The sequence below is a fragment of the Nycticebus coucang genome, chromosome 11 (assembly GCF_027406575.1).
Source record: "Nycticebus coucang isolate mNycCou1 chromosome 11, mNycCou1.pri, whole genome shotgun sequence".
NCBI lineage: Eukaryota > Metazoa > Chordata > Mammalia > Primates > Lorisidae > Nycticebus > Nycticebus coucang.
Window position 1 is genome coordinate 4,960,360 of NC_069790.1, and position 12,804 is coordinate 4,973,163.

The following is a 12,804-nucleotide window of genomic DNA, read 5'->3' on the forward strand; positions in this document are numbered from 1 at the left end:
CCCCTACAGCGCCATATAAAAGGAGTCTCTGTCTGCCCCCCACCCCCACCTCAGTCTCCGTGTTTGCCCTGCCAGGGGAGTCACCCTCCCCTTTCAATAAACATGGCCTGAACATCTCTGTGGTCTCCTCTCTGGGCGCCATCATTTACACCTCTCACTACAGCATTAGAACGTCAGCATCCTTTATTTTTCAGACAAAGTTCTAGCCATTTTTCTACAACAATAAAATCCAGGGTGGAGGCAGCAAAGATACATCGGCCCTTCCTTCGTGCTAACTTCTCTCAAGTTGATGTGAAGACTGTTCCTGGGACGTTGGGCCTGCATTTGGTACCACGGCGTTGTCATGGTAATCTGTCCCCTTTTTGACTTCACTGATTACATCTCTTAATTTCTGTTTCTTTTTTAATACTTTAAATGTACAAAGATCTATCCTTTGGATACACCAAAGGCATTCAGTAATTTTTAATAATTTGCAAATTTCAAGTATCAAGGATTATTGAAAGTTAATGATACCACAAGTAAGATTAAAAAGCCTTCACTGAATTTAGGAAAATAGATGAGGAAAAATAAGTTTTTTTAAAGAGGATCCCAATTTTAGATCTAAATTTAAGTAGTCCGCCTTTTAAATTTAAAATGACAGTGGACCTTTTAACGTAAGTTTGTACTACACGAGGTCCACTGACATGTGGGTTTTTTAAATAAATATATTTGAAAATCTTGGGTAGATTTGTGATAATTTAAAAAAATCTTGCAAACAATATAGTCTAGAAATACCAAAAACTTGAATATATTAGGAATACATAAAGTATATGTAAGCTATTAGGCTATTTTATCATTTACTACTATAAAACACATACAAATCTGTCACTAAAAAGTTAAAATTTATCCAAACTTAATTGTAAGCAACTGTAACAAGGCTGTATAGATTCATAGCTGCATAAATTAACTGTGGTAATCCTGCACTGCTGTGATGATTACAGGAACACTGGGCCTGTTGTTATTGTTGTGAGCTCAGATGTTACACATATCCTCTTAAAATGTCCTGTGAAGTTGATCGCCTCCAAGAGAGCAGCTCGTAAGTTGCGTGTCACAGTAAAAGGCGATCTCTGGGGTTCTCAAGTATTTCCTCTCGAGTATAGTGCAGTTCTGTAAGCCTTGAATAACACCACAGGACCCATCGGCGTGTTACTAGTGATTCTGGCAAGTGCTCCCTAGAAGCAGGTAAAGTCGTGACGTTACAAGAGAAAGGTGAATTGCTTGACACATGCCGTGGACACAGGGCCACCCTTGGTTCCAGATGGGCGCTTTGTCTTGTGAGCAGACAACACAAACTTGGAGTGACACACACAGTTCTGTAAAGGCGTTTTCCTTATGATTTTCTTAATAGTATGTTCCTTTCTCTATCGTAAGAATACAGACTAGTATTCATATACAGAATACGTGTTAATTGGCTGTTTATGCCTAGGTAAGGCTAGTAGTAGTGACCTTTTTAGGGAGATAGAAATTACACATGGATTTTAGACTGTGCAGAGGGTAAGGAGGGTGCAGACCCCCGAGTTTTCCAGGGTCACCTGTGTGCTGGTGTTTCTCTTCTCCCCTTGCCACACTGTCGTTCCCAGGGCATGTCACCGTAGGGTGGGACCCGCCGGCGCTCCTCCCTCCTCACCTCCTCTCCTGGCCTCCCCTGAGGTGTTTCCCCTCCATCCTTGTCCCGAGGTCCCGTGTCGATGGGGCTGCAGCTCTTGTGTCCTGATCTTTGAGGCTGAGGCAGTTTTTCTCACCTGTTCCACAGCATCGTGTGGGCTTCAGCGCGGGCAGATGGGTTCACCTTGTCATCTGCCCGTGCCTGCCCTCTGCGCAGGTGGGTCCACGGTCCTGTGATGTGGTTGTAAAAAGGCTGTGTGGAGTCGCCCTGATCACCTCTGCCTCGTAGGTCAGGACCAGAAGGCTAGTGTCGCTTCCTTCTGCTGATGGTTTAGGACAGAGGGGTTCCAGACGCTGCCTGTGTGAGCAGGGACTGTTTTCTGTGGCTGTCTCTGCTCAGGTTTTCTCTTGGTTTTGTCCCATGATACATGTCTTTGATCAGCTGGGTCACTCCTCACAGGGGCTTTCAGGAGTTGGATCAGTGCCCCTGCGCTGTGCCTCCTGCCTGCGCGGCACCACGGCCACAGCAAAGGCTGTTAGGCCTGTCCCTGTGAACCAAATCTTCTTGTTGAGGGTTTTGTCTCTTAGTTCAGGGCTCTGGCTCTGGCTCTGGCTCTGGATCTGGGGAGAGCAGAGCTTACGGATTGACCACTCAGCTGTCCTGTAGGGAGTGACCACTGGCAGGTTACCTGAATTCTGTCTCATCTGTTCAGTGGGGATGGTAAAGTGTCCACACACAGGATCGTTGAGGGGATTCGAGGCTTTACTTAAATGAAAGCAGAGAAGATGTGGAATGTGGCTGTCTCTAGGGAAGCTCTGCATAGGGAAACTCTGATCTCCACGTGGGTTTCAAAGTCTTTGAAACAGATTTAAAATCAGGTGTGGGTTTGAAAATCTCCATTCTGTCCGGAGGCTGACCAGACCACTTAGGTGGAAGGGACTGTTGATGTTTGAATGGAAATGCCAAATAGGTCTTTGTAAAACTGCTGAGAACATACAATCAAAGGTCATTCTCATACGTATGGTCAAATATAGACCCTTGGACTAAGAACTTGCGGCTGGAAGCGATGAGGTCATTCCTTGCTGTAGGTAATTAACATGGCTATTCAGTCCCTGCTTCTCTCCCTGTTCTGAAAGTGATTCTTTATATTAGCTTTTTTTTTTTTTTTTAAAGAAAGAGATTTCTGAAAGGCAGACAGCCTACTTGGTATAGCTTCCAGTTGGGGATCTAGCACTTAGGATTCAGTTGTGGCATTTTGAGCAACTGGTTGTTTTTTGAACTTCAAACAGCTTCGTGTTAGGAGGTTCCTCTTGTTCAGCCCCCAGGACGTGAGATGTGATTCTTTAAAACTTTACTGCATTTTTCTCTCATTATTTCCCCCCTGCAAATATTTAAAAAAAAAAAAAAAGAATAATAATTTAAAGAAAAGAGACAAGAGCAGTTCTTAGCTTTGGGAACACCTGAGGAGTTTAAAATCATACTGCTGCCGCCACCCACCCCTAGGTCTGTTTTCACTGGCCTTGGTGAGCAGCCTGGGCACCTGTGGTTCTAAACACACCCTCAGTGGGTTTGTGTGCAGCTCTGCAGTTGGCACTGGCTCCGTGTGATTGTCAAGCTTCAGTGTGCCGCAGCCACCCCTCCTCCCAAGTTTATGATTCAGTGGGTCAGGGTCTGGGCTCCTGAATTTGCATGTTAACAGGCCCCCAAGTGATGCCTATGCTCTCTGCCCAGGAACCATCCTTTGAAAAGCACATTACCTGCCCTGAGACCTGCTTCCAGGCAGTTATTTTCCTATTGTAAACAGCAGGAAGGATGATAGTGGATACTGTATGTGTGACAAATACATAGAAAGCACTTAGCCAAGTGCCTGCATAAACACGTACCTGGGTATTTTTGTTTTTCCTTGATAAATTAGAGTAATTTGATTAATAAGAACATTCAAGTCCATGATTTCTTAATATTGGGAGGTAGCTGGAGGTTGGGCTTTACTTAATTCTATCTTCAGTATTTATATTTTAAGGATTTTGACTTTATTCTGATTTGGGTATGTGTTTTTAATAAAAATTGTATTGAAGTTTACAAAGTTTTTTGTTTGTTTTATTAATGTCCATAAAATTACTATGTGCTTAAAAACCATTATATTCCTTTTGTTCAAATTTTGTATGTTTTTCTTGATTATGTTTTTAAGAGATAATGTCTGTTATTTTTGTTTTTGGATTTTAATAGATTTTGTTATGACTTTCCTTCTGATTTGTTTTTGGCTTTATTTCCTTCCTTCTGGTTAAAGATGGATGGACTCCTGTTATTCATTGAATTCCTTTTTTTCTTTTATAAAAGATGCAAGTGTCGGGCGGGGCCTGTGGCTCAGTGGGTAGGGCACCGGCCCCAGATACTGAGGGTGGCGGGTTCAAACCCGGCCCCAGCCAAAGTGCAACAACAAAAAAATAGCCGGGCGTTGTGGTGGGCGCCTGTAGTCCCAACTCCTCGGGAGGCTGAGGCGAGAGAATCACCTAAGCCCTAGAGCTGGAGGTTGCTGTGAGCTGTGACATGCCGGCACTCTACCCAGGGTGACAAAGTGAGACTCTGTCTCTAAAAAAAAAAAGATGCAAGGGTCATAGCATTAGTTTTTCCTCTCTTCTCTTGCATCATTTTATTTTCTTGAAACATGATGGTGTACATTGTCCTAATAATTGTCTGGAGACTATTATTCTATCTTTATTTCCTTCTCGGACTAGTTATTTAGGCCAGAGCTTGTTTTTAATTTTCAAATGGCTGACGCTTCTTTTTTTAGTGCATATGTTATTAATTTCTAGTTTTCTTGTATTTGACTGTAGCATGGAGCCCCTTGGCCCATGCCGCCTGCTGTCCCGTCCTCAGTGCTTGGCTGTTTGGAGTCAGTGTGTGGCTTTATGCAGGCCAGGAGGTGGTGGCCTGTGAGGTTTTTGCCTAGGGCTCCACACATCTTCACATTTTTGCAAAATGTACTGCTATTCTTTGTGGTTTAGTATTTTTAAAAAATAATTTTGCAAACGTTTATATGTATTTGCAAATGCTAGTTATTTTTTAAGTAACTAAATTTGCTTCATCATCCCAATTTGATTCTTTCCTTGTCCTACAGGATGAACTAAAATCTCTAATCGTTTTTCTCTGTTTTTCCTTGAGAGTCTTATAGATTTTCTTTTTAATGTAAACTTTTTATTGAACTGTGACATCCATTCTTAGAGTTTTTGATTCATGTACTTTGATGATTTGCTGTTTGGAGGATAAAGACCTTATACTGTTTCCATTCATTATCAGTTATAGTTTTAATCATGTACTACGATTTTAAAATTTGGATTATTGTTTATTTTGCCTAAAATGACACTTTGCCGTCATTTCTGTCATTATGTCATTTTGTTTGTGTTTGGTTTTGATATCTTTGCCCATTCCGTCTCTGGCCCTTTTTTTGCTAGCTTCCTTTTTAAAGCTTTTTTTATTCTAATTTGCCATGGGTATTTTTTTTTAATTATAATATTTTTTGAGTATTATTTTGAAAAGTAGAAAATTAGATAGTAAACATTTATTGCTACATGTCTTGTGTAGTAAATCGTATTTCGAACGTTTCTTCGTGTATCTGTTCTCTATTTTTTTGATGTTTAAAACATTAGTTCCTTTCTTTTTTTATGACTTAGAATGCAAATATTCTGTTTTCAGTTCTACACGTGATTATCTTAATGTGCCATGAACATTGGTCAGCTGCATTTTTCTTAGTAATGAGTAGGATCTTCCAGCTTTTGTGGAAGTTATAGCTTTTATTAAAATCCTACAGTAACTTATTTTAAGACTTAAAACTTCTCTTTTTAATTTTAAATTAAATTTTATTACTTTACCTGCCCATTAACAATTATGCTATTTAGTCTTAGTAGTTAGCAAACCCTTCCTAAGTCCCTGTTCCTAGGTGCCATTTTAGGTATAGAAGGGAACAGAACCAAGTTCCGGAACAAAAGGAGATTTGTACTCGTCTAAAAAGTGAAACAGGAGTGATGTAAAGGACCGCCTATTGCAACGCAGAAGATGTACCAGGGAGTTGAGCTAGAACCGTGTGTGCTGGACTCGGGAGGCTTGGCCGGCAGGCTGCTGTCGTCTGGGTGTTCTGCGAGGGGGGGGGGGCAGCGTTCTGGGGGAGCGAGGAGAAGGTAGGGACCAGAGGTTCTGGAGAACAAAGGAGATTTCCTAAGGACATGGAGTAGAATTTCCCAGCAGTACTAAGTGCATATTTTGAATTTGTGGTTAAATAAAAATAGAAAGGGTCCATTAGCACAGCTGTGTGACGTTTCCTCTAGTCTCCCGCAATTTCTAGAGTGAGGGGGGTCCTACAAGTGGCTAGTGGCGTTGATGCGGATGAGCTGTTATTTCTCTAAAAGAGGAAGTCCGAGGAAGAGGTGGGTATGAGAGCTAAGGCGATTGGGGAAGGTTCTAGAGGGGGCCGTGGATCCTGGGCCACGGAAGAGTGGGAGGGAGGACTGAGGGGTTAGGAGGGGGCGGAAGTGGCAAGGCCAGCAGACCAGTGTCTCCGTCTGCTGGACAGTGGCTGGGGAGTGAAGAGGGCAGTCCATAGGGCGTGGCCAGGGAGAGGGGTTCTCCAGGTAGAATTGGTAACCCTGATTGATGTTAATCTCAATTCTGAACACAACCCTGACCCTGTGTTCAAACTGTGGCTTTCAACTTGTTATTGTGACTTGGGATCAAGTTAGGAGGTCATGAAAAGCAATTTTTTTTTTTTTTTTTTTTTGTAGAGACAGAGTTTCACTTTATCACCCTTGGTAGAGTGCCGTGGCATCACACAGCTCACAGCAGCCTCCAACTCCTGGGCTTGAGCGATTCTCTTGCCTCAGCCTCCCAAGTAGCTGGGACTACAGACGCCTGCCACTACACCCAGCTATTTTTTTGTTGCAGTTTGGCCGGGGCCGGGTTTGAACCCGCCACCCTCGGTATATGGGGCCGGCGCCTTACTGACTGAGCCACAGGTGCCGCCCATGAAAATCAATTTTTAATCAATGGAACAGAAGAGGAAATATTAGAGTGTATCTCACAGATCCTTAGCTTGCACTTAGCACATTGCCACGTGTGAGGAGCCATTAACACAGGAGATGAAGAGGTGAACGTGGATGGGTCATGAACAGGTCGTTTGGTCAGCCACTTGCTGGCATTGTTTGATTTTTCTAGCAGAGGATGTTAGTGTGCTCATCCTCCACTTGTGAGAGTGGACATGCTGCAGTTTAAATCCCCCATCATCTCCAATTTGCTGTGATGTGAAAGGCCTAAGAATGTCGCATGCAGTCTGCTCGAGTCCTTCAAGGTGTGGTTGAGAATGCTCCATGGACAGAAAAAGCGTTTTTGAATACAGCCTGAAAAGCATTAAGCACATTTTTTGAGTTTAGGATAATATTATTGTTTTAATTTAACTAATATAAATTGCCCTAAAACGGGGAGGAAAAAAACCATAAAATCAAAAGAATAAAGTCATGTTCAAATTCAGCTGCTGGATCTAGAAATGTAAATAACTGACATTATTCAGAAAAATGTTGACTTTAGAATCAGCGAAATTTTGGTTTTACCTGAGCTGTTTTTCTGAACTGTAGTCTCATAAAGAAATGTAACCTTTATAATGAAGGTTATTTGAATTTTTTCAATTAAAATGGATTTCAATGCAGTATTAATAATGGTTATCTTGAAGAAGCCTTAATTTTCAGTATGAAAAAGGACAATGTGAAACTTGCCAGTCAGCCCTTTTAATCAAAGAAAAGAAAAGATAATAGATATTGGCACACTTTCTCAATCATTCTATACCCATCCATGGGAAAGCCTTTTGTTATTGTAGACATAAAGCTGCTGTCTAAATAGTGGTTTATAAAACTATTTTTCAATGTATATGAATATGGGGCACATCATTTTGATAAATTAACTGATGATAGAATCTGAAATCTTTTATTTCTTTTTCTTGTCTGAATGCTCTGGCCAGAACTTTCAACATGATGTCTAGAGAGCTATAGTTCACTTGTCCCAAGGGAAACCACTCAACTGGGCTTATGGGGTGTCCATTGTCCTGGGTGAGAGGCAGTCTCATTTGACAAATACTTTTAAAGGTGATACTTGGGTAGTATTGGCGTGCTCATTTTAACACACATGAAGTTTGAAACTTCAGGGGCAAATAACAACGTATTTCTGTATGTTTAGCACATCCAAGAATTCCAGAGGACATACAAGTTAGGGCCAGCAAGTGTGCATGGGGTGAGCTGGGAAAATGGGGAAATGATACTCTGTTTCCCCAAAAATAAGACATCCTCTGAAAATAAGACCTACTTACAGGAAAGATAAGACGTCCCCTGAAAATAAGACCTAGCACATCTTTGGGAGCACACCTTAAAATAAGACACTGTCTTATTTTGGGGAAAACAGGGTAGTAGCAGTGGGCCATGTGCCCTGGTGGGATGGTCACAGAGCTGTTCCTGACATAGCTAGGGGGGCTAGAAGGATACTCACATCCCTTTCCCCAGGCCCTTAGGGATGTGTGTGAGGAGGGAAATCCTGGAAGGAATGTTTAGAGATGGGGCTAGGATACGGGAGAACAGCTGGGAGGGTGCGGGAGTCAGATGTAGAGAGATGAGAACCACAGGACTGCTCCCCTCTGGGGGCCCCCGGGTGTGGTCCTGGGAACTTGCAGCAAGTGATTTGGGGTACTGGCCCACCTCCAGGGCTGGGCACGAGGGGTTGTGCAGTAAAACAAAACCTCTGTGTGTGTGTGTGTGTGTGTGTGTGCGTGTGCATGTCTGTAGATTTATTTTAAGAAATCAGCAAGTCTGAAATCTGAGGGGCAGGTAGGCAGTCTGAAAACTCAGGCAGGCGTTCACTGCAATGTTTAAGGTAGATTGCTTTTTCTCTATGAAATCTGTTTTTGCTTGTAAGGCTTCAGTGAGTTGGATGGTGCCTCTTTGAAGGGTCATCCCCTTTACGTACAGTTGAGTGATTGTAGATATTAACCGTGTTTACACAATCCTGGGGTTCCATTAAATGCCTGGGTCCTAGAGCCTGGACAATTGAAGCCCAAGGCCAGATAACCCATGAGTGTCTTAGGCTTGCTGGTCTTGGTAGAGGCCAGAGGGTGGGCGCAGGCACAGCCCACGTCCAGTGAGTTGGGGACAGATGAGTCGGACCATGGTGCTCTCTGACCATTCATTGCCTTGGTTCCTTTCTTTGCTTCTCGCCAGCTGCCCTTCAGCCCGACTGAATTATTCTGGGGCCATTCTTCATTCTTATATAGATGATTTGACACACCCCCATTTTACATATTTAAGATGTTTCTGTTCCTTCCATCCCATCATACATTCTGTTATGGGAATGTAGAAGTGTTTTTGTATTTTGGATTTGTGTTAAGTTTGTTAGAGCTCCTGTACCAAAGAACCACAGACCTGGCAGCCCAGATGGCAGAGATTTGCAGTCCTAGAGGCTGGAAGTCACCGTCCAGGACAAGGAGGTTGGGTTTCTCCTGAGGCCTGTTGTCTTGGTCAGCAGTGGCCATCTTTATCTGTGTCCTAATCTCTTCACCAAAGGACACTGGTCATATTGGATTAGGGCCATCCTAGTGATCTCATTTTGATGTAATTAGCTGTTCAAGACCCTCTCTCCAAATATAGTCACATTTGGATGCATTAGGGGTTGGGACTGCAACTTATGTATTTTAGGGGGACCTCTTAACAGGGTCTTATCTTTTTTCTATTTTGATTGGTAGAATACATTTCTCTAATTATGGTTTCTTGAGAGACCATCTGTATGGTCACTATTGTCTGTAGGATAGAAAGGCACCCAGGGGGCAAGGGTGTCCCCAGACCCACTAAACTTATCTCCAATGTAGGCGTGTGGTCCCAGGCACTGCCCTTGCTGGGTGGAGGGTTGAATCCATATGTCGTGATCCAGGTCCTTTGAAAACCATGGTTCGTTCTGGGCTGTGGAAGGCAGGGCAGCGTTCCCTCAGGTGTGGCCCTGGCCCTGTCAACATACACACTTTCCTTTAGGACTTCTTTGGAATTTACCTAAATCCATATTTCCCAAAGTATAAAAAGATCTTTGGCTATTAACAGATGTTATAGAAGAGAAAAGGATCATGTGGTTTGGGAGAAATGGTGAGAATGAGTTTAGTGCCTCTGACATCGCCATTACCTGCTGGGTGCCCTTCTGGGCTGCAGACTCTGATGGCCACATAGGTGACTTTTCAGCATTCTGTACTCGGTGGCAATCTCCTCGGGTTTAGCAGAGAGCTGATGTCCTGAGAAGAGGTCCTAATCGAGCTGACTGGCCACGTTCAGGAGTCGCCCACTCAAGACGTGCCGCGTGTGGGTCAGTCGTAAGGAGTGGACTTTTCCTGGCCTGGCTCCTCACAGTCTGTCTCTGTTCCAGGTGCTGCTGCGCAGTAGATGTAATTTGAAGAAGGAAAAGGAACCCATGGCTTTAGCGGGCTGCCCTGATTCCCTTTTGCACCATCCGTACTACCAGGTATGGGTGAGTGTGTGACTCTGACTCCGGCATGGTGCTGCTGGTCAGGGGCCGGACGTGGTCAGCAGCCACGGACCATCTCCCTTCCTCGCAAATTATGAGGAAACACTGGCGCAGGGGTTGTAGACTATGCCGAAGGCTGTGACCCCTTTCTTGCTTTGTGAGATAGACTTGTCCTATGCCCATTTGCCCGCGACCTCCTTTTCTAAAGGAGTTTTATTGCACCACAAACCTGCTGGTGCCCACAAATTCTTGTGGTTAGAGATTTGGAATGAAGCAGCCATGGTGCGTGCACCTCACACTTTTGAGGGCAAGTTGGATGTCAGCTGGTGACAGGCACTTACAGAGAGAGCAAGTGAGGACAGAAGAGGGGGTGGTTTCTTAACGGGGGAGCCTCTCGGCCTGGTGGCCACCTGCATATTGTAGACGGAGTCTTCTCCGTGGATTGGCCCCCCTCTGAGAGCTCTGGGTGGGATTTTGTTGGAGGGCACAGATCCTTCAGTCCCTTCAGTTTGTCTGTCTCTGCTTCTTGAGCTGCTGGTAGAGTTATCTGTACGCGCCCTTCATCTTTTGCAACAGATTAGATTCTGAACTTTTACTTGGCTGTGGGGAGAGGGACACACTTTGAGGGGGTGGCCCTTGGTTATTTAGATTTGATTGGGGCATCTGACTGGTGAATCTTGGTTCTTCCTTATCACGCTCTTATCTCTGGAGGGACCCCTGCTGTCCTCCGGGCCTCATCTTCTCAGCGAGAGCAGTCTTGCCATAGGATCTGGCCTTGGTCAGGTTTTTCTACTTCTTTAAACTTGTTATTTTTCTCTCTTTGTGAAGTTTCTTTTCAGCTACAGTGAAGAGAGTTTGTGTGTAGCAGTGGGGCAGCAAAGAAATGTCTTTTTAATTTCTTTTTCTATTTCTTTTCTTTTTTTTTTTTTTGGTATCAAAGTGAAGCAAACCTTCAAAGAAAGGCTGAAGATTAGGAATTCTGTTCATTCTAATCATTGGACTTGACACTAAGCCAAAATTGGTTCCAAGCCAGAAGAGAGTACGAAACTTTAGTGAGCTGGGACGTTTGAGGTGCACCCCGGGCCTGTGTGGTGTGTGAGCCCAGCCTCGCCCCTGCTTGTCCTTGCTCTCTTTAGCGTGGCGGCCTGGCCTCACTGATTAAAGCTCTGTGTGTCCCCACGAGTTGTGGATTCAGTTAGCTCTGGCCCGTGGCCTGTCCCAGCCTGCCTGCCCTTCCACAGGGTTAGCCCAAGAGGGTGGGGTCAGTGAACTCAAAGGACAGCGTTGCCCAGCCCTTCTGATGGCCATTTTACTGGTGTCTTCTCCAGCTGGGCAGAGAATGGGCTTTAAGGGCCAAACAATGGTACAGGGAAGGTTAGCAACACAGAGACGCCCTTGGCTTCCCCGCCTCCCCGCCTCCCACTGGCATTTCCGATTTTCTGCTGGTACGTGAAGAAATGGCGGGAGCCCAGACTCAGTCAATGCCTTACTTTATGGACTCGTTAGGTATTTGTAGCCAGGAAGCTTTGAGGGAGGTGGGCATTCCCTGGACACACAGCCGTCCTCTGAGGAAGTGCTTGGTGGTGTTTGAAGACACTATCTTACCCTTCTAGAAATCCATCGGCGAGACTTGGCAGCATGGATCTCCTGTTCCTGGAAAATTAGATGACAGTTCCAGAATTTCTCAGAAAATGGGATGATTTACAGTGGGTCCTACTGTTGAGCAATCTGCCATTATAGTAATCAGCTAAATCTCCAGGGTTTTGTAGAGAAAAATTTCTTCTTAAAAATTTCAACGTACAAATAATTTTCTAATTCCAGCTGTTCCCTCATAGCTGCAGCTTGGATTAGATAGATGGTTCGTCAGTGAGTCACTCATGTCTGATTTTTTTCTGTGTACGTGGACACGCCAGAAGTGTCCTGTGCGTGTAATCATCCTGCTCTGAGAGTCAGGTGTGGACGTGCAGATTGGAGTTGGGGGGACGCCAAAGTGGGAAATGACCTGTTTCTCTTTTAAGACTTAGGTTGTCCTTTTAAAACATATTTCATACTTCTGTGCTCTTGGAGTAATCATGCAATGCTCTTGGTAAACAAAAAAAGTTAATGATGTCAGGGTGGGGGGATTAGGGGCAGTGTGTAGAAACTGAGCACAGGGTGGGCCACATTTTTAGAAGCCTGGTTGGGGGTTGTCATATTACATTCTTTGGATATTGATTGAGCAGTGGCCAGGTGCTCCACACATTTTCTGCCCTACGGAGCCAGCTTTGAGCTCGGCACATAAATCTCTGGGACTCCCAGATTCTAGTAGGGAAAACAGACATGGAGCAAGTTGCAAGGGAGGTATTTGTGAATAATGATAATGATTCTGAACCAAATATGATTGTACAACAGGAGAGAGCGGGTGGACGGCGTGGGCCCAGTAGGCCTCTCTGGGGAAGAGGGCACACCCCACTGAGAGCTGGGGAGGTGGGCCCCCCAGAACAGGCAGTTCAGCTGGCTGGAGAGAGTGTAAAGCCAGGAGTATGCTCAAGGGGCCTGCCCAACCAGGAGAAAGTTACATTTTATTCAAGTGGGAATGAAAGGGCTTTGGGCTAGGGGTGGAGGTGTTCTGTTAATGCAGACCTACA

The 12,804-nt window shown here is 44.5% G+C and overlaps 1 protein-coding gene across 6 annotated transcripts in view; it reads left to right on the forward strand.

The window, feature by feature from the left end:
- Positions 1-12,804, forward strand: part of GRB10 (growth factor receptor bound protein 10) — a 211,601-nt gene that overhangs the window by 52,802 nt on the left and 145,995 nt on the right. For 4 of the 6 annotated variants that reach the window (XM_053608790.1, XM_053608785.1, XM_053608787.1 and 1 more), the window contains exon 3: positions 10,079-10,174. The exons of the other annotated variants lie outside the window; for them this stretch is intronic. Coding sequence is in view for 3 of the 4 variants with exons in the window: in XM_053608785.1 (XP_053464760.1) it covers positions 10,124-10,174 (51 nt within the window). In the remaining variant the exon portion in view is untranslated. The remainder of the gene's footprint in view (positions 1-10,078; positions 10,175-12,804) is intronic. 6 annotated transcript variants of the gene reach the window in all.